The sequence below is a fragment of the Myotis daubentonii genome, chromosome 18, assembly GCF_963259705.1.
Source record: "Myotis daubentonii chromosome 18, mMyoDau2.1, whole genome shotgun sequence".
NCBI lineage: Eukaryota > Metazoa > Chordata > Mammalia > Chiroptera > Vespertilionidae > Myotis > Myotis daubentonii.
In genome coordinates this window covers 7,071,946-7,092,211 of record NC_081857.1, presented here as the reverse complement: position 1 = coordinate 7,092,211, position 20,266 = coordinate 7,071,946, and the positions used below count along the sequence as shown (strand labels likewise).

The 20,266-nt window shown below is 59.2% G+C and overlaps 1 protein-coding gene across 6 annotated transcripts; it reads left to right on the top strand.

The window, feature by feature from the left end:
- The first annotated feature begins 338 nt into the window (after window positions 1–338).
- IGSF9 (immunoglobulin superfamily member 9) lies at window positions 339–19,237 on the top strand. 6 transcript variants are annotated; one of them, XM_059675265.1, is made up of 21 exons: window positions 340–834; window positions 3,009–3,324; window positions 3,462–3,650; window positions 8,454–8,606; window positions 9,279–9,433; window positions 9,610–9,727; window positions 11,291–11,432; window positions 11,533–11,678; window positions 11,770–11,912; window positions 13,647–13,787; window positions 14,360–14,476; window positions 14,683–14,833; window positions 15,037–15,160; window positions 15,336–15,511; window positions 15,763–16,013; window positions 16,210–16,294; window positions 16,388–16,570; window positions 17,053–17,095; window positions 17,435–18,295; window positions 18,482–18,609; window positions 18,791–19,237. In XM_059675265.1, the coding sequence occupies exons 2-21, from the start codon at window positions 3,243–3,245 to the stop codon at window positions 18,970–18,972; spliced, it is 3,570 nt and encodes a 1,189-aa protein (XP_059531248.1). In that variant the 5' UTR covers window positions 340–834; window positions 3,009–3,242; the 3' UTR covers window positions 18,973–19,237. The 6 variants fall into 6 exon arrangements, with proteins under 6 accessions (XP_059531250.1, XP_059531248.1, XP_059531245.1 ...); XM_059675262.1 differs by having other exon boundaries at window positions 3,002–3,324; XM_059675266.1 differs by having other exon boundaries at window positions 341–834; window positions 3,002–3,300.
- Window positions 19,238–20,266: the final 1,029 nt, after the last annotated feature.

The window sequence follows — 20,266 nt, the reverse complement described above, 5'->3', positions numbered from 1 at the left end:
TCACGGGGACCAAACCTACCTCACAGGGCCTCCGTGCGGCTTACAGAACAGTTATAAACTGTTTATAACTCGGAGCCCCGAGTCTGGCACCTGCGGGGCTCAGCAAAAGGTCACATTCCATCCCCTCTCTTCCGGATCTCCCGGGCCAGCGTGTCTCTCTTTTCTCCCTTCTGGGCCTGTTTCTCTGGGTGGTTGGCGCGGGGCGCTGGGCGGAGTGGACTTGGCAACCTAGCGGGGCGCCGCCTTCCCTCCGCGGCGGGCAGTGCTGGGCGGGACCTGGGAGCTCGCCAGGTGCGGACAGGTATTTCCAGTTGGGCCAGAGGAGAATGGGCGGAGGTGGGATGGGATGAGGGAGGAGATCAGAGGAGCCGGGAGCTAGGTGGATCCCCTGGGAGGCGGGAGGGAGTCCTGCTCCTCGCCGGGTGCTCCAGCCCCGGGCTCAGATTTCAACTCCGGCTGCCGGGTAGCGGAGGGAGGGGTCCGGGGGAGCGCACCCCGGAAGGAGGGCGCGCGGAGCCAGCCAAGGGCAGCTCCCGCGACTCCCGGAGCCCGGAGCCCGGCCCCGACCCGCCGCCCTCCGGCCTCTCCGCCCGGCCGCACCGCTCTCCGCCAGGGGGCGACCTGCCCACGTGCGCGCCCAGCTCCCGCGAAACTACAAGTCCCAGGCCGCCCGGGGTCGCGCCCACCTCCTCGCCCTCCGCTGTCTCCATCGGCCGCCGCGGGCGGGGATTGGCGGTCTCCAGGGCAACGGGAGGCTCTCGGGGCCTCGGAGGCGGGAGGCGGGTCCGCCCCCTATTGTGTCGCGGGTGGAGTGGAGCGGAGCGCGAGGAGCAGGTGAGGGCGTGGGCGTGCTCGAGGGGCTGGGATGGGGGCATCTCGGGGGACAGAGGAAGGTGCGGGAGTTGGAGGGACAGGAGAGAGCGGGAGTCTTTTGGAGAGAAGTGGAATTTTCTGGGGGCGCAGAACTAGGGGAGTGTTGGGGAGCGAAGTGGGATTCTTGGTGGGTGGGTTCCCTGGGCACTGGAGGAGTTCTGGAGGCAATGCGTGTGCGTGTGTGTGTGTGTGTGTGTGTGTGTGTGTGTGTGGTGTGTAGGGGGCTGGCTCTGATGGGTCCCAAAAGCAAGGAGTTCCAGGGGTCCAGAGAAGGCGAGGACTGAGGAAATTGGGGGTGAGGCATCAGAAGTGTATAGTGGCCCCTGCTGGGCGCTCAGGTGGGCAGAGCATGGTGGGGATACACCAAGCTTGCACATCTGATCCCGGGTCTGGGCACATAAGAATCAACCAATGAATGCATAAATAAGTGGAACAAGTCCATGTTTCTCTCTCTCTCTCCTTTCTTTCTCTCCTCCTTACCTCCCCCTTTCTCTTTTTCTCCCTTTCTCTATCTCTTAAAAAAAATCAATAAAAAATTTAAAGAAGTGTATTGGAAGGGAAATTCTAGGGAGAAAAATTCCAGGGGGAGCAGGTGGGAGAAGCCCCCGTGGGTGTGTACGTGGGTGAGGATTCTGGAAGAGACTGGAAGGGAGTTCCTGGAAGTGCAGAGGACCTGATGCAGTTGGAGATCAGGTTCCAAAAATGGGCATGTGTGTGTGTGTGTGTGTGTGTGTGTGTGTGTGTGGTGGTGGTGGTGGGGGTGTGTGCTGTGAGAAGTAGAGATGACTGGAATGGGGATCCTGGGAGAATGGAGTGCTGGGTGCAGGAGACCAGACAGGTGAGGACATGCTGGGGTCCAAGGAGTTGATACAATTTTAGGAAAAGCAGAGGGATTCTGGAGAAACCTGGGTTACTAAGGTCCCCAGAACACTGAGCCAGGAGGTAATTGAGGGTTCTTACACACTTGGAAGAACATTGTTGGGGAAGTATGGGAGAGCTGGCTAGAAGCAGCGGGGAGCAAGGGGATGCTTCCCATGAGGTGCAGGACACACGGGCCATTAGGTAGAGGCGGGTCAGGCTGAGAGACGGGGGGTGTTTATAGCCAGCGGGAAACCATGAAGCCAAGAGTGGGGTGGAGGCCTAGACCAGAGTCCACTGGACTTGCCAGGCCCAAGGCAGGCAGCACCCCACCCGTCCCCAGGCCTCGCTCTATGGACTCATGGCGTTTTTTGGCTTTTCATGGAGCATGCCCCTAGGGGTAGGGAAGGGAGAGCCTGCAAACTCTGGGGGTGGATAGTGGAGGGGAGTGAGTGGCAGGAATTGGGGTGAGGCACTTGGGTCAGGGTGTCTGGTGGAGGGAGGCTGGCTGGCAGCATCATGAAGAGGAAGTGAGGCCAGATGCCAGCCCAGGGACCTGCCTAGACCTGGAGGGTGCTGCCCGGGCCCCCCATACCAGCCTGGGGGAGAGGCAGTCCCCTTTTCCCAAGTGCCTGACTCACTCACTGCTGAGGCGGTGTTGGGAGGCTGACTGGAGAAGGAGGGACTGGTCCCCAGCTTCCAGGTTTCCTGAGGCTGGGGAAACAGGACAAGAAATTGTGTGGGGTCCCCTGGGGGCCACTTTCTGGGGGTTCTTATCCATGCTTTGCCCCTGACTGGCTCTGTGCCCCTGAGCGAGGCTCTCTGAGTCTCAAGTTCCTCATTTGTCACTAGGGGAGTGGAGACAATACCACTCCCCTATCTGCCACCTTTTTGTTCACATCAGAACTAAGGGGAGGGCAGGAAGAGGCGGCTGGCCTGTGAGGGTTCATTCTCCGTACTCCCCTGAAAACATTTTTCTGAGTGGATAGGAACCCCCAGTTTCCTCCTGCTTTAGTTTTTCGAGAACCTTAGTAACCCGGGTTTCCCAAGAATTCCTCGGCGTCTTCTTAGTTGCGCCCCCTCGCATGTCCCGACCTGCCTGGTCTCCCTCTGCCCGCACGCCCTTACCCTCCCGTGCTCTGTCTCACGTCCTCCTCACCAGGGGCAGGTGTCAAGCTCTCTGGTCTCCTGTGTCCCTCCCTCCCACTTATCTCCTTTCCCATCCTTTGCTCCCCTCCCGGCTTTTCTCTAACCGTGGGAATCCTCCCAGTTTCCAGCACTGGCCACCTCTGGATATCGCCTTGCAGTTGGCATTTCGATCTGGCCGTGCTCCAGGGAACAGCTTCTTCAGGTGTTTCGCGAGCCACGTCCTCACTGTCCAGCAGAGTGGGAGCCGAAGCCTGTTACCCGATCAGAAGGATTGACCGGGCTCGCTGGGCGGTGGACATCCCAGGCCCCTCCACCCGGGCCCCTGTGGACAGGGCGGGGCCGGGTGAGCAGGCAGCCGGGCTATGGTTTGGTGCCTCAGTCTGGCCATCCTCAGCCTGATCATCAGCCAGAGGGCTGACGGTGAGCTGGACTCCAGAACTCCCTGTGAGCTTCGGGGTGGGGGTGCTCCCCAGGGGTTCTCTGTGAGCATGTGAGGGTTCCCTCAACTACTCAAAGTCCTAGGGAGCCCCCTCTCAGCCCTGACCTGGGCCCTGCTGTGTCTCGTGCCGCCCGCCATGCAGGTCAAGGGAAGCCTGAGGTGGTGTCGGTGGTGGGCCGGGCTGGGGAGAGCGCCGTGCTGGGCTGTGACTTGCTGCCCGCAGCTGGCCAGCCCCCGCTGCACGTCATTGAGTGGCTGCGCTTTGGGTTCCTGCTTCCCATCTTCATCCAGTTCGGCCTCTACTCTCCCCGCGTGGACCCTGATTACGTGGGTAAGACTTGGCCACAGGTCAGAGGGATCGCCAACAGAGAAGGGCTGAGCCGGGCGGCAGGTGGGGGGGGAATGGGGGGGGCCGGAGGAACAGGGGGTGTCTCCTTACCTGCTCTGTCCCTACCCTGACCTTACCTGAGCTCCACTGCTTCGATTCTGCTTAATAAGCATGTGCTCCAAGCTGCATTTACACATGTGTGCACGCATTCGAACACACACGCACACACACACGTACGCACGCACATACATGCACACGCCGTTTAGAACTCCATGTGGTCTGTTCCCAGGGAGATCCTATAGCCCTGTTTCAAGTATCCAACTTAATTCTCTAACCGCTCTTCTAGATCTCATCACAAAGCTTCCCAGACTCCATCCTGATCTTCCCTGGTCTCCCCACGTGGCCCTGTCCTGGTCCCTGGCCCTGCTATCAGCTCAGTCCCCTGCCCTCTCCCTCCTCCACTGCCTCGAATGCTAGTTTGGGGCTCCTGGGCCCACAGGGCCTGGACTGATAGGGCAGCAGGTGGGTGGGTCTGCAGCCTGTCTGCTTGTCCAGTGGGAGCTCAGCTGTGCACAGAGGTGAGCTGGGGAGGGCCAGGCTCCCAAAAGATCGGCGAATGGAAGGGCCTGGGGCTGGGTTGCTGCTCCAAGGGGCTCCTGTATGGACTCTAAAGGAGGGTGTAGGCCTCCCTGGGCCCCTCAGAAGGCTCAGCTCGCTCCTAATCCTGGCTGGCGCCTTAATCCGAACGGTGTAGTGCGGGTCTCAGAGGGCAGTGTGTGGGAGGCCCAAGGTGGGGTCCCCTGTGAACTAAGGAGAAAGCCCAGGAAAGGCCACCTGGGAGGTCCTTGCTGGCTGGAGGGGGCTCCCCCTTCCCCGTTTTAATTTGAATCCCGGAGAAGCCATAGGATTGGCTGAGCTCTCCCCGAGGGGCTGGCTGACAAAGGGGCGGCCGCTCAGGCAGGTGCTGCCCAAGGGAAGCGTTTATTTTCAAACTGGGGGCAGCTGTCGGCAAACAGCCTAGTGGGAGCATGTGTGTCTCCACAAGCCCCCTGGGAACTGATGAAAGCGGGCTCTGGTTAGGACGAGTGGAGAGAGGGCGGCAGTGCCCCCCCCCCCCCGCCTCTGCCCCCCCCCCCCCCCCCCCGCCCCAGGCTGGGACGGGTGTGGGCTGCCTGGCTGAGGCTGGCAGATGCAGAGGATGCCTGACTAAGGCAGAGGGAGGAAAAGAGGGAGAAGGGCTTTTCCTGAGACTCCACCAGGCAGATGTGCAACTCTTCTTCCCTCTGCTCCCCGCCCCTCACTCACCCACTACCTTACCCCCTCCCCAACCCCATCCTGTTTTGAGGTCTGACCAGCAACTGGGATATCTGTGGGATTTCTATCTGTCAGGGCCGTCACCTCTGGGGCTTTCTTCCTACCCCTGCCCTTTGTGTCCGCCCGGCCCCAGGCTGGAGCTCCTGGTTGGGCCAGGGCTAGTCCTGAGTCTGGTCCCAGGGTGGAGGTTGGGGGATGGTCCCTGTGCCCATTAACTCTTTCCTGCCTCCCAGTGTGGAAGGGGCCTCTCATCCTTTGTGTAGGGGACTCTGAACTGCCGTTGCTAGGCAATGGGAGGTAGAGGTTGCTAATGACTCTTCTGCCCTGTCATAAACCCTCTGGGCAAGTGAAGGGGCCATGGCCTGGGACTGTGTGGGGCTGGTGCCTCGAATGTGGGAGGAACCATGAGAGAGACGGGAGCTTTAGGGCCTGGACTGAAAGGAAAGCTTCCAGTCATGGAGGATCCAGAATCAATCTAGCGGAGGAGACTGGGAAAATAGACTAGGTTGTAGGTAGTAAAAGACCCTATAAAGCCAGCTAGTGCTAACTACTAGGATTAAGTCCGACACAGTGTGAAGTGCTGGCATGGAGCGCTTGCGTGGTGTGAACGTGGCTGGCATGAGAGGACAGAGGCGTGCCTTATCGACTTCACCTTTCCTGGGGTGGGTCTTAGGCCAGTCCTTCTATTCCATGGGACCTGCTTTTGGTTTTTGACTTTTCTGTTGTATTTCTTGGTAGTTTGAAGGTGCACCAAACAACAGAAGGGACATGAGTTTTTTCCCTGTCCTGACTTGTTTGATACAAATCAGTTATCTTATTCTGCTTTAGATCCCTCCAGTCATCTCCCCTTACTGCCTTTTGTCCTCCAAAACCCTCTGCATGGTCACAGCTTCCTGGAGACCTTCCGTACTCCTCTCGCTTCGTAGTCTCTTGGAATATCTGGGCTCAGTTAGCACCGTTGTTTGGAACTGTGTGTACGTGAATGTGAGTGTGGGTTCCCTGCCTGCTGGGAGCTTGTGAGAGCGGCGATGCATCTCCTGCTTCCTTTATACATCCCTGCCTGCAGGGAGGTCTCAAGTCCTTCAGGCTCTGGCCCCATGGGTGGGGGGTGGCCTCCAGGAGGTGGACCGAGGACTCAGGTGGACTCAGGACTGCCCGCCCTGGCCATCTTCCTGTTCTGTAATGGGTCTAGCGGTCCACATCGCACGGGAAAGTTGGGACATGCAGTGTCTTCACGGATGTTCTGGTCAGCACACGAGGAACTGTTACTGGCTACGAACACCGGAGTGAGCACTGGGAGTGCTCCGTGCTGGTGCCTGGAGCATTGCATGCTCCGGACACCCGTGTGCGGTGAAAGCATGACCGGCTGAGAAAGAAGGCCTGGCTTTGGCACTCACTAGTCATGTGATTTGGGAAAGAAACTATCAGTTCCTTCCTCTGTAATGGAATTTTGGGGAGGATGAAATACGGTGACAGGGCCTCCTATCACACAGCCCGTATTCAACATTCAGTTTCCCTTCCTCTTCTGCCTTCTTTGTCGAGATGAAGACCACAATGAAAAGTTTATCACATGGCAGTTAGAGGAGGTGGCAGCCTGCGGTCTGTGGGGTGCAGGGCCAGGTAGATTAGGGTTACTGAGGAATGTTATGGTGGGTGGGAAGGTGTGATTATGTTAAATATTTACCTGCAGGTCCTTGGCTTATCTCCTAGGTGGAGATGTAAACACCAAGCCCTTTAAAGAGGCCCACCCTTCCTAGAGAATCCACACCCCTGGACTTCATTCCTGGGGGGAAGAAGTCCCCCCCCCCCCCCCCCCCGCACAATCACAACACCGGCCTCCACTTAGTCATTCTCTTCCCAGATGGCAGTGGGGGCACCACGGGGCCAGACTATAGTTCAGAAAGGTCACCTCTCTAGGGGAGAGAGGTTAGAGTGGGAGCAGATGGGGTGGGTGAGTGCACAGACAGCTGTAGGATTCCTAGTATTAGGAAGGGCTAATTTGGAAGGGGCACAGTCTGGTGGGAGTGGGCATAATGCTAAGGGACTTGTGTCTTTTAACCACATGGAAGGTCCAGGTGGGGTGGGCAGCGGATGAATGCAGAGGGCTCAGCCGGAGGAGGGAGACCTCTCATAGGCTGTCGGTCATGCAGGTGAGAGATACCCAGGACTAAACTAAGGTGAAGGAGGTAGAGAAAGAACAGCGGTGTAGGTAGAATATGAAAGATTTACTGGAGCGGTCACGGCAAGAGGAATAGGTGATGCTGGGTTTCTGGGAGGGGGGCTTGGTGCACGGTGGTGCTGTTCACCGTTACAGGGTAAGGGAAGGGAGAGGATGTGTTATGAGGTGTGGGCCGGGGCCCGGATTGAATGCAGGTTGCTGATTTCAAAGCTTGAGCTCATTTATTTGCTCACCAGCCTTTATGTGAGCACAGGCTGATGCCGGATGCCATGCTGCCTGCCTTCCCTACATGGTCTCTCCCCTCCCCTCCACCCGGAGTTCTCTCTCCTTTTACAGATGGGGACACTGAAGTTGAGAGAGGTTAGGGCAGGGGTCCTCAAACTTTTTAAACCGGGGGCCAGTTCACTGTCCCTCAGACCGTTGGAGGGCTGGACTATAGTTTTAAAAAAAACTATGAACAAATTCCTATGCACACTGCACATATCTTATTTTGAAGTAAAAAAACAAAACGGGAACAAATACAATATTTGTATTTGCATGTGGCCCGCGGGCCGTAGTTTGAGGACCCCTCGATTAGGGTATATAGCAGAGCTGCCATTCTTTCTGCATTGCGCTGCCCGGCAGCTGTCTGGGATGCAGGGCTGTCGGGAGCTGCTGAGGGATTTGGGGCCACCCTCCGTCCCCGGTGGGGTGTTGTAGACGCTGAGTGAGGTGGGGATGCAGTGCCTGCCTGTGCTGGGCTGTGTGGCCTTGGGGAGCTCTGTGTCAGTCAGCTGGGGCCTGGGTGCCCCGAGGGGTGAGGGGGTGGGGGGAGGAGGCTGCTGATCTTGCTGCCTGGCTGGGCTGGACTCTGGCCACCCAAAGGCGCTTAGGCCGCTGATAATAGCCCTGAGGGATTAGGGCCTTTGGGAGAGCAGGTCTGGGTCTCTGCTTAGGCCCCAGGCACTGCTGAGCTTCCGGGGACAGAGTCCTGTGGCTGGAGGAGGACTCATGGGAGGGGCAGATCCTGGAAGAATCCAAGGATACTCAGTGCTGGGTCTTCCACCCGCTCCCCCAACTGTCCTGGAAGCTGTCCGCCTCTTTAGTTCTGGGTTCCCTTTGTCGAGACCGGTCCCCACTGCTGACGCAGGAGCAAGGAGAGGGGCTGATGAGGGACCTGCCCTCAGTACCCTCTGTGCCTCTCCAGACCCCACTCCATCAGGGTAACTGGGAGAGACTGGGCCCAGTGTTGACCTCTGAGAATGACCAGTGTGACTAGGGTTTGGGGCTCCCTTGGGTCCCTGCAGCACCCTGATTCAGGGCTCCTCCTCCAGGGCGAGTCCGCCTGCAGAAGGGGGCATCTCTCCAGATCGAGGGGCTCCGGGTGGAAGACCAGGGCTGGTACGAATGTCGCGTGCTCTTCCTGGACAGGCACAGCCCCGAAGACGATTCCGCTAACGGCTCCTGGGTGCACCTCACAGTCAATTGTATGAAGCTGGGGGCAGGGTGATGGGGCCCCTGGCTGGTGAGGGGGAGGGTGTGTAGGGGGAGGAGTGGCAGATTCTCAGCCCCACCCTTGCTGACACCCTTATTTGCTCTCATTGTTTGTATTCTGTCCCTCCCACGCCCACTCCTGCACTTTCCGGTCTTCGAAATCCAGTCTAGGCTCTCTGTTAGGAACTTTCTCTTCCCCTCTCTTCCCTGCTCCTGCCTCCCTGGCCAGGAGAGAGTAATGGGTAAGGGGGTGGGGGCTCTTGGGCCCTGAGTGAAACACAGATCACATATATATACAGCATATTTTTCAAAAATAGCTTTGAACCCAATACCACATGAATTCTTTCTCATCCCTGAGAAGGAAGGAGGTCATAATTATTTTCATTGTATAGATGAGTAGACAGGGGCTCAGGGTCATGCCACTGATTAGGGGCAGAGTGGAGTCTAGAACCCTGGCCTCCTGATGCCCAGAACAGTGCTCTTTTAGGGGGCACCTGGCTGTGAGCACCCTGCCTGTGCTCAGACCCCATTGCCAACTCTGCAAACCAGTTTCGGGCTGGGCTGGTGCAATCCTCATTCAGCCCCAAGAGCAGCAGCCCGGATCTGTCTCCCTGCCTGCAGGCCGGGAGCTCCTCTGGCAGCCCCTGATGCCTCTCTCTTTGCAGCACCCCCTCAATTCCTGGAGACACCTCCTCAGGTGCTGGAAGTTAAGGAACTGGAGCCCTTGACCTTGCGTTGTGTGGCCCATGGTAGCCCCCAGCCTCATGTGACTTGGAAGCTCCGAGGACAGGACCTCAGCCAGGGCCAGGGCCCGATGCAGGTGAATCCTGTTGCTGGCTGGTGTGAGGGGCAGGTGGGGGTGTGGGGACGGGCCCTGGGACAGAGCTGGCCAAAGCCAGAGGAGCCTGGGGTGCTGCCTCCCTCTGCTGGCCAACCTGGGAAATGCAGGGTCTGAGGCCGGCGGGAGGGGGCCTTCCCCCTCCACTCCTACCCTAGGTGCAGAACGGGACGCTGTGGATCCGGCGGGTGGAGCGAGGCAGCGCCGGGATCTACACCTGCCAGGCCTCCAATTCCGAGGGCAGCACCACCCACGCCACGCAGCTGCTTGTGCTAGGTGCCGTCTGTGGGGAGGGCCGGAGCTGGGACACGGATGGAGAGGCCTGATTGTGGTGGTGGTGGTGGTGGGGGGGGGGTGTGTGCACGTCTGGAATTTGGAGGAGACTTATGCCGGAGGATGAGGACAGGGACCCATGGAGAGTGAGCGAGCTCCCAACACAGGCTGTTCTTCTAAAATCGGCATCTTAGGTTTTAAAAGGATCGGTAAGCAGACAAATAGACGTTTAGTGCAAAGTGCTGCAGTGTAGAGGCGAGGGCACGGGTGCTGGTGTTCGCTCATGAGCCCTGTGGCCCCCGTGGCCCCCGGTCTCCCCATCTATATAAAGAGGTTCGTATCTACCACCACAAATTCTAGGGCGGTGACAAGAATTTAATTAGTGATCAGCACCTAGGAATTCCTGGCCAGGATCTTCCCCTTTAGAATGAAAGCTGAGCAGCAGAAGGCCTGGACCCTGCCTCCATCGAGCCCCTGAAAGGCCGTGTCGGGAATGGCTGAGGGTGAAGTCTTTGGTGTTGGGAAGCCTGACTGAATCTCACCTTCCCTGCTGACCTTGGGAAGCCGCTCACAGCCTCTCTGCCTCTGAGCCTTCGTTTCTTCACGTCTTCCGACCACACGGGCTCTTCTGAGGGTGAAAGGCAGTGAGCAGTGCTTGGCAGAGCCCCTGGGAGCGGAGAGGGGATCGAGCAGAGCAACGGTGCTCTGTGGCTTGGCCAGGCTCTCAGGAAGCGCACCCGGGATGGGGGTTCAGAAAGCAACGGCCTGGGACAGGAGTGACCTGGCACGAGGCGCAGCGCTGCCCGCACGTACCTAACAGAGCGTCCATAGGCGCTGACGTGTGAAGAGAGGGCTGGCCAGGCGGGGAGGGCTGGGATCGGGAGGGCGGAGTCAGGACGTGTGAGCTGCACACGGTAGGAGACAGCAGCTGCTCTGGGGTCTTGAGTAGATGTGTTCTGTGGCCAAAGAATAAATAAATGGCCTTTCGGTGCATGGATGGCCATCAGAGGGGGAGAGGTGAGGAGCCTGGGCCCAGGATCCCTGGGGCATCTGGGGGTCAGGTACTCCGTACCTGGATTAGGGGAGGAGACACAGAGATGATTTATGGTGTGGCAGACGAGGGGTCTAGAGCAGTGATGGCAAACCTATGACACGCGAACTCATTTTTTTGGTTGATTTTTCTGTTAAATGGCATTTAAATATATAAAATAAATATCAAAAATGTAAATCTTTGTTTTACTATGGTTGCAAATATCAAAAAATTTCTATATGCGACACGGCACCAGAGTTAAGTTAGGGTTTTTCAAAATGCTGACACGCCGAGCTCAAAAGGTTCGCCATCACTGGTCTAGAGGGTGAATGAGTGGAGAGTTAAACCTGGTCCCCCTCCCCAACACACACACACACACACACACACACACACACACACACACACACGGTTTCAGGCAGGAGGAGCTGGGTGAAGGAGTGTTCTAGAGGGCAGCTCCAGGAAGAGCAGTAAAAGTGAACTCAGGTGTCTGGGAAGACTGTGGGCTGAGGCCCCTCCCTCCCCTGTGCTCCCCACAGGACCCCCAGTCATCGCAGCACCCCCCAAGAACAGCACGGTCAATGCCTCCCAGGATATCTCCTTGGCCTGCCGGGCCGAGGCGTACCCTGCTAACCTCACCTACAGCTGGTTCCAGGACAGCGTCAACGTCTTCCACATTAGGTGGGGCTCTGAGGGATGGGGCAGGGACGGGGGCGCAGGTTTTGGGGAGCCTCTTGGCTGAGCCGGGCCTAGACTCCTCCCCACACATGCCCCATTGCAGCCGCCTGCAGTCGCGCGTGCGGATCCTGGTGGATGGGAGCCTGTGGCTGCAGGCTGCCCAGCCTGATGATGCGGGCCGCTACACCTGTGTGCCCAGCAACGGCCTGCCGCCCCCGCCTTCAGCCTCAGCCCGCCTCACTGTGCTCTGTAAGCCTGGCCCCTGCCCCCCTCACAGCCTGCTCCCTCCCCTGGGCCAGGCCCAGCGCCCCCGGCATCATTTGCCACTGTTTCCCCCCAGACCCAGCCCAGGTGACAGCGATGCCTCCTGAGACACCCCTGCCCATCGGCATGCCAGGGGTGATCCGGTGCCCAGTTCGTGCCAATCCCCCGCTGCTCTTCGTCAGCTGGACCAAGGATGGGCAGGCCCTGCAGCTGGACAAGGTACAGGCTTACAGGCTTGGGGCAGGGGAGGGAGGCCTCGGCTTGTTTTTCCAGTCAGGACAGCTGGGGCGGAGTTAGTTCAGTCTAATTTAATTCACTGACTAGACCAGCCATGGGCAAACTATGGCGCGGGCCAGATCCGGCCCGTTTGAAATGAATAAAACTAAAAAAAAAAAAAAAAGACCGTACCCTTTTATGTAATGATGTTTACTTTGAATTTATATTAGTTCACACAAACACTCCATCCATGCTTTTGTTCCGGCCCTCCGGTCCAGTTTAAGAACCCATTGTGGCCCTCGAGTCAAAAAGTTTGCCCACCCCTGGACTAGACAGTGATGGTGAACCTTTTGAGCTCAGCGTGTCAGCATTTTGAAAAACCCTAACTTAACTCTGGTGCTGTGTCACATATAGAAATTTTTTGATATTTGCAACCATAGTAAAACAAAGATTTATATTTTTGATATTTATTTTATATATTTAAATGCCATTTAACAAAGAAAAATCAACCAAAAAAATGAGTTTGCGTGTCACCTCTGACACGCGTGTCATAGGTTCGCCATCACTGGACTAGAACATACACGTGCTGCCAGGTACTGTGCAGGGTGCTGCGTGGGGAGCTGAGCAGAGAGACGGCCGTGCTTAAGGAAGGCACAGCCTAGAAGCTGAGGGACAGCCACAGGGACACTGTGCTGGAAGGCCAGGGATGGAGGAAGTACCTTCCTGTTAGGCACTGGTCGAGGATAGATCAGCTACCGGCTGGGACTTTTGTGGTGGGCCTTGAAGGGTGGACAGACATGCCATGCAGAAACCAGGGCCCAAAGGCCAAAAACACCAGAGTGCATCTCTGACACAAAGAGCCACCCAGCGTGGGGGGAGCCCATGTGGATGTGCGTGTGCACAGGAGGCTGGGAAGGCAGGCTGGTGCCAAAAGGAAGAACTCTGGATGCAGGGTAATATGACCTCATTCCAAGCAGATTGGGATCTTTTGTTTGTCGGCAAAGACTATAAATTCCTTGTGGGTTAGTACTGCATCTTTTAATCCTAGAGTCCCCAGGGTTACAGCCATAATAGTACTCAATACGTTTTTGTTGAATGTTGGGGGGAAAAAAGTCTAAAGGTAGTTGGAGGCAGTGAAGTTGCTTGGGCGAGGGTGGGGTAGCAGGAGTTGCATTTGTTGGATGGAATGGAGGGGGAGAGAGTGGGCAGGGAGAGGGGTTCAGGGGTTGTTGAAGTGGTCCAGGTGGGAGCTGTGCAGCTTGAGTTAGAGAGGACGACATGAAGATGGATGGGCCTCACGTCTAGACAAGAGGCCGTCCCAGGAGGACAGACCTGGTGAGTATGTAGACGGGGGAGTAAGGGAGAATGAGGAGTTAGAGGTTAGCAAGAACAGTGGGGCCTTTCACAGAAATAGGGAAGCCAGGAAAAGGATCTGATTTGGGATGGAAGATGCTGAATTTAGTCATGGAGCGCTGGGAAGACAAATAGATGAGGTCCCAGCAGCTGGGAGCGCCCACACAGCTCACCTGCAGGGGGCGCCACCCACACTGTATTCCCTGGAGTTGTGCAGTGCAGGCCTTCACTGCCCGTGGGGGTGGCCCCACTCTGGGAAAGGGAGAGAGAGGACTGGGGTGCGGAGAGGTCAGGCCTGGAGGTCGAGCTGGTGTGGCCTCTCTCCATCTCGGTTTTGCCTCTGCTGACTTTGTTTTCCTCGTTGTCATCTCCTCTTCCCTCCAGTTCCCCGGCTGGTCCCAGGGCCCAGAAGGCTCGCTGGTCATTGCCCTGGGGAATGAGGATGCTCTGGGAGAATACGCCTGCACCCCTTACAACAGCCTTGGCACGGCAGGGCCCTCCCCGGTGACCCGAGTGCTGCTCAAGGTGAGGCCCAGGGTTAGCCAGCAGCGGTGGGGCAGGTGGCTGGAGATGCCCCCTGTGTGGGACACCTGGCTGGTAGAGGTGTGTGTGTGTGTGTGTGTGTGTGTGTGTGTGTGGTGTGTGTGTGTGTGTGTGTGTATGGTGTATGTGTGGGGTGTGTGTGTGTGTGTGTGTGTGTGGTGTGGACTCCTGGCTGGTAGAGAGGTGTGTGTGGTGTGTGTGTGTGTGTGTGTGTGTGTGTGTGTGTGTGTGTGTTGGGGGTGGGCTTTCTTGTGTGGCCACAGCAGCGGTCAGATGCCATCCCAGGGTCTTTTTGCAGAGGTGGTGCGAGGGAGATGGGCCATCAGTCACACAGGACATCCACAGTCAGATACTCGTTCCACGCCCCCCCCCCCAACTGACCTTGACCTGTACACCTCCGAGAGGCCTCCCAGCGCCCCAGTCTTCCCTGTCCCACCAGGAGAACAGAGACACAGTTAGAGAGAGAGTGAGAGATGAGCCTGAGGTGCAGTGGAGCCCCAGAACGGGGACACCGTGTGAGAGAGGCCCTTCCCAATGCCAGCTCTGGCTTGCAGGCCCCCCCAGCTTTTCTAGAGCGGCCCAAAGAAGAGTATTTCCAAGAAGTAGGGCGGGACCTGCTCATCCCCTGCTCTGCGCGAGGAGACCCTCCTCCTACCGTCTCTTGGGCCAAGGTAAGGCTCCGGAGCTGCGTGCCTGTCCTCTGCCCGGCGCACCCCTGCTCTCCCTGCCCCTGGCCATCGTGTGGGAAGGAGGATGTGGGAAGGGAAGGGCTCTCAGACGCAGGGTGGGGAGGAAGCTGGAGCCGCCCGCAGAGATAGGGGCGCCCGTGGTGAGGGGTGGCTGCGTGTGTCCTCAGGGCTGACCAGTGGTTCTGTAGGTGGGCCGGGGGCTGCAGGGCCAGGCCCAGGTGGACAGCAACAGTAGCCTCATCCTGCGACCGCTGACCAAGGAGGCCCATGGGCGCTGGGAGTGCACCGCCAGCAACGCTGTCGCCCGCGTGACCACCTCCACCAACGTCTATGTGCTGGGTCAGTGGCCGCATAGCCGGCTGGGGCTGCCAGAAAACGTGTGGGGCAGGAGACAGGGAACCAACCGGTCTTGAAGGCTCAGATAGGATGGTGGGTGGGGAACCCCTGGGTGATGGGTGGAGGGCAGAGGCTCTGGGTTCCTCTTAGTCCTTCACATCCCTTCAGGGCCCCGACCATAATCCTTCCCCCACCCCTCTACCCAGGCACCAGCCCCCACGTTGTCACCAATGTGTCCGTGGTGCCCTTGCCCAAGGGTGCCAATGTCTCCTGGGAGCCTGGCTTCGATGGTGGCTATCTGCAGAGATTCAGCGTCTGGTACACCCCATTGTGAGTGCCCTGCAGGCCACTCCTCTCTTCCCCACCCTGGTTCTCTCTGGCCCTCTTCTTTCCCCTCCCCCACCTCCCCCCATCTGCCCCAGCCCCGCCCCAACTCCACTGCTTGACTTCCAGAGAATCCTAGGGGACCCTGGTTGATGAGGCGCCCCATTTCCTCATGTTCTAGGGCCAAGCGTTCCGACCGAGCCCACCACGACTGGCTGTCCCTGGCGGTGCCCGTGGGGGCGGCTCACCTCCTTGTGCCAGGGCTGAAGCCGCACACCCAGTACCAGTTCAGTGTCCTGGCTCAGAACAAGCTGGGCAGTGGGCCCTTCAGCGAGATTGTCCTGTCTGTCCCTGAAGGTGAGAGACCTCTCACCCCAAAGCAGTGGATGAGGATAGGGAGGGGCTGGCAGGAGAAGCTGGATATGGGGGCGGGGCCTGGGGGGGAGGATGCGAAGGTGCTGGCAGCTTGGGGACCAGAGGAATTTGTGGGGCATGATCCAGGCTTGTCTTAGGGGCGCTGGGAGAATGGCTGGGGAGGCCGTGGGAGGCCGGGGAAGCGGGGAAGCACTGGAGATTCTATTTCTGCCCGGCCTATCTGTCCCATTCAGGACTTCCTACCACACCAGCTGCCCCCACACGTCCTGTCACAGAGATGCCGCGTCCTCTGTCCCCACCCCGAGGTCTGGTGGCAGTGAGGACGCCCCGGGGGGTACTACTACGCTGGGATCCCCCGGAAATGGTCCCTCAGAGGCTGGATGGCTACATCCTGGAGGGCCGCCAAGGCTCCCAGAGCTGGGAGGTGCTGGACGGGGCCGTGGCGGGCGCGGAAGTGCAGCTGCTGGTGCCTGGCCTCATCAAGGTTAGTGTGGGAAGCAGGCACGGAGGGGGGCGGGGGTTCTGCGGTTCTCCAGGCCCCAGCTCCAGTCCCCAAACCCAGATTGGACCATCTTCCCGGCTTCCTACCTCCCCCTCCCCTCCCACGGCTCTGTCTTCTCCAATGGGGCTGGTGTGGGAGGTCCGGCCGGGCCCTGACCTCCTTGAACTCCCCACCCCAGGATGTTCTCTACGAGTTTCGCCTTGTGGCCTTGGCCGGTGGCTATGTCAGCCGTCCCAGCAACTCGGCCAACGTCTCCACCTCTGGTGAGAACCTGGAGGGAGGGCTGGGGCCGGGGCCCGGGGGCTCTGAGCCCACTCAGTCTGGACACTGGCCCTCCCTCATGGCTCCTTGCGCAGGCCTGGAGGTCTACCCTTCCCGCACCCAGCTGCCAGGCCTCCTGCCACAGCCCGTGCTGGCTGGCGTGCTGGGGGGGCTCTGCTTCCTGGGGGTGGCCATCCTTGTGAGCATCCTGGCTGCCTGCCTCACCAGCCGCCACAGGGCTGCCCGCCGCCGCCACCACTGCAAGCGCCTCCGCCAAGGTAGGGCCAGCCCCCCCTCAGCACCCCCTCCAAGGTCGGGCCAGCCCCCCTCAGCACCCCCCTCCAAGGTAGGGCCAGCCCCCCTCAGCACCCCTCTCCAAGGTCGGGCCAGCCCCCCTCAGCACCCCCCTCCAAGGTAGGGCCAGCCCCCCTCAGCACCCCCCTCCAAGGTAGGGCCAGCCCCCCTCAGCACCCCCCTCCAAGGTAGGGCCAGCCCCCCCTCAGCACTCCCCTCCAAGGTAGGGACAGCCCCCCTCAACACCCCCCTCCAAGGTCGGGCCAGCCCCCCTCAGCACCCCCCTCCAAGGTCGGGCCAGCCCCCCTCAGTCAGCGCCTCTTACTTGGAGGAAAGCCCGCACCCAGCACCCTTCCTGCACCCAGCCTGGCCTACGCTGTTCCCAGCCGGATGGGGTGAGGTCTGTGCCTGGGCCCTGGAGAGCCCTGGTTTGCCTGTGTCACCTCTGGTTCTCCTGCCCTTACAGATCCACCTCTTCTCTTCTCTCCACCCCAGTTGTCATCTCCAGTGTAAGTCCTTCCTCCTCTGGGCCTCCTTCTGCCCCCCCCTTCTCCTCCCCCCCGCCCCCCCCCCCCCCCCCAGTGTGCCCCTATCCTCTGCTCCTTTCCGGTACCCGGGGTAGGAGTTGTGAGAGGCGGAGCAGAAATGGGAGGGAGGTGAGGATGGGATGCAGAGCCCAGCCTGGGGGTGGCCCAGGGTTGCCTGAGCCTCCCTCCACCTCCATGTGGGTCCTTGCTCACTTGCTTTCCTAGCTCTGCTCTGCTGTGTACCAAACCCCTCCAGGCCCAACCGTGGTTCCTGGGACGGGGACTGGCCCTTACCACAGGCTCTGACCTGTCCTTCCCCAGCTCTGCTCCAGGCTCGGGCAGTCCTGACAGCGTGGCCAAGCTGAAGCTCCGGGGTTCCCCAGCCCCCAGCCTGCGCCAGAGCCTACTCTGCGGGGAGCCTGCTAGAACCCCCAGCTCCCCTCCAGACCCTCCACCGAGCCAGGGGCCCTTGCCCCTGGAGCCCATTTGCCGGGGACCAGATGGGCGCTTTGTGTTGGGACCCAACGTGGGCACCCCCCAAGAAAGGTCAGGCCCTGAGCAGGCTGAACCTCGGACCCCAGCCCGGCACCAGGCCAGGTCCTATGACTGCAGCAGCAGCAGCCCCACAGGGCTGCCCCAGCCCCTCTGCATTACAGACATCAGCCCTGTGGGGCCCTCTCCCGCCGCCCCGCCCAGTCCCCTGCCAGGAACCGGACCCCTGCTCCAGTACCTGAGCCTGCCCTTCTTCAGGGAGATGAATGTGGACGGTGACTGGCCCCCTGTGGAGGAGCCTGCTTCTGCCCCACCCCCAGATTACAGGGACATCCGGCCCTGCCCGCCCTCCTCTCTCCTTCAGCCCCTGGACTCCCCTCCCGCCTCCCCACGGGCAGTGCTTCCCGGGGCTGTGGGCAGGGCTGGGGCTGCCCCGGAGGGCCCGTACACAGCGCTGGCCGACTGGACACTGAGGGAACGGCTGCTGTCGGGCCTTCTCCCTGCCGCCCCTCGGGGCAGCCTCACCAGCCAGAGCAGCGGGCGGGGCAGCGCCTCTTTCTTGCGGCCCCCCTCCACGGCCCCCTCCGCCGGAGGCAGCTACCTCAGCCCGGCTCCAGGAGACACCAGCAGCTGGGCCAGTGGCCCGGAGAGGTGGCCCCGGAGGGAGCATGTGGTGACAGTCAGCAAGAGGTGAGGGCAGTCCCTGCCCATCCCTGCCCCGTCATCTCGGACCGTCTCCCCAGCCCTATCCTGACACCTCCTGCCTTCTCTGCTCCGCTCCCACTGTGGCCTGAATTCGGGAAGTTCAGGTTCAGGCTTTTCTGGCCACCCTCCATCCCCCACCCACCCACCCCCCACCTTTGTCTCTTTTTACAGGAGGGACACATCTGTGGATGAGAACTATGAATGGGACTCAGAATTCCCTGGGGACGTGGAATTGCTGGAGACCCTGTACCTGGGCTTGGCTGGCCCTCGACCCGGACCTGACGCTGAGCCAGAGCTAGGTGTGTGAGCCTCCAGAAAGGCAGGCTCTCCTGGCCTTGCTGTCCCACCACCCACAGCCTTAGGACCCAACCTGTTCCGGGTTTCCCCCTGGGGTCATGTGACCTGCCAGCCCTGGGGAGCTTCATGGTGCCAGTGAACCTCAAGACTCTTTCCTCTCCTTGTTCTGCCCTCCGCTGGCAGGTGCCAAGACTCCAGAGGTGGGCTGCCCCCTGAGCGCCGCCCCGGCTTTTGGCCCCGAGGCCCGCTGCGCTGCCCTGCGGGAGGAATTCCTGGCCTTCCGCCGCCGCCGAGATGCCGCTAGGACCTGGCTCCCCGCCTATCGACAGCCGGTCCCCCATCCTGAACAGGCCACTCTGCTGTGAACACCCTCATGTGAGGCAGCGTGAAGGCACAGGGACCCTGTGAAGGAGGCCCCAACCAGACCTAGCTCCGCCTGGGCAACTGCCCCTGCCCCTTGGAGGCCCAGGCACAGACCCTGATGGTGGGCTGGGGTGGGCGTGGTGTGGGATGGATGTGCTGAGCCTGGGCACTAGGGCGGGGTCCTAGTTCTGCTGGAGGGTGTGTGTGTGTGTGTGTGTGTGCGCGCGCGCGCGGTGTTTGTGGTGTGGGTGAGGTTTTATACAGGTGAATAAAAGTCTGGAAAATGTTTCTATGTTGTCTGACTTTGAATCTGAGAGGGAGGTGGGGGAGGGATCTCGAACCCGTGAAAGGCGGGCATTCTTCCTAAATGAATGGAGGAGCATTCAACATACACTCAAAAAGCATGTATTGAGCGCCTACTGAAGTCAGGTGCCTAGAGCCGGTCCACCCTTGCTGCTTGACACAGTCGCTGCAGGGAAGAAACATCTGCATAGTTTATGTTTCAAGGGACCTGGCGTATATGACATATGTTTGCTCCCCCTCTTAGCGCTATGTGTTTTAACCAGGACCACCCCCCTGAGAAAGGTTGTTTCCCCAGGTTAGGGGTTAACAGGACTAAGGAAGTGAATAAATCAGTAAATCCCCCTAGTGTTACAGAAATACCATGTACTACTTATGAAGAACTTGGACTAAGACTGTTGGCAATAAATTTGGGACTTGTTGGGCCCACATCCCCAGGGGTCTGCCTACCAGGGAAAGCACCAAAGCCTATCCCCCTGGAGACCCTCTGACACAGGGCAGTCCCAGGGAAGGCAAGCAGCGAGGCTGGGAGGACATAACCTTTACTGGGTAGGATAAACTCCTTCAGTCACTTCTTTGTAGCCTATCAGTAGAGCAGTGACCTTGGAATAGCCCTTGTAATGGAACACAGAGATTAACCTAGACAAGATTAAAATCAACAGAACTAGATAGAGACAGGATTTTTGGCAAAGGTCAGATAAACAAGGAACTGTAGAAAGTTACCCAAAACATACCATGATGTGATTATAGAGGCATGCTTATAGGATCAAATGGTATAAATACAGATGTAATAGAACAATAAAGAAAGAACCCAACCATGCTGATCAACTGAACGCTGCCTCCGTGTCAGTCCTTCTTCGCCGACTCCGTCCACACCTATGGGAACCCCTGGACCTGCTGGGGCTGGACCCCAACAGTCAGGGACCAAAGACCAGCCACCAAGCTAGATGCTGAGAAAATACAGAGTTCACTAAGTCGAGCCCTGCCCTTGGGGGT

Excerpts from the sequence above, each read along its gene's own strand:
- IGSF9 (XM_059675265.1), top strand. The coding sequence starts at position 3,243 with ATGGTTTGGTGCCTCAGTCTGGCCATCCTCAGCCTGATCATCAGCCAG. Across the intron at positions 9,434-9,609 it reads AGGGCCAGGGCCCGATGCAG|GTGCAGAACGGGACGCTGTG; the intron begins GTGAATCCTGTT and ends CTCCTACCCTAG. Across the intron at positions 16,295-16,387 it reads GGCCAACGTCTCCACCTCTG|GCCTGGAGGTCTACCCTTCC; the intron begins GTGAGAACCTGG and ends CTCCTTGCGCAG.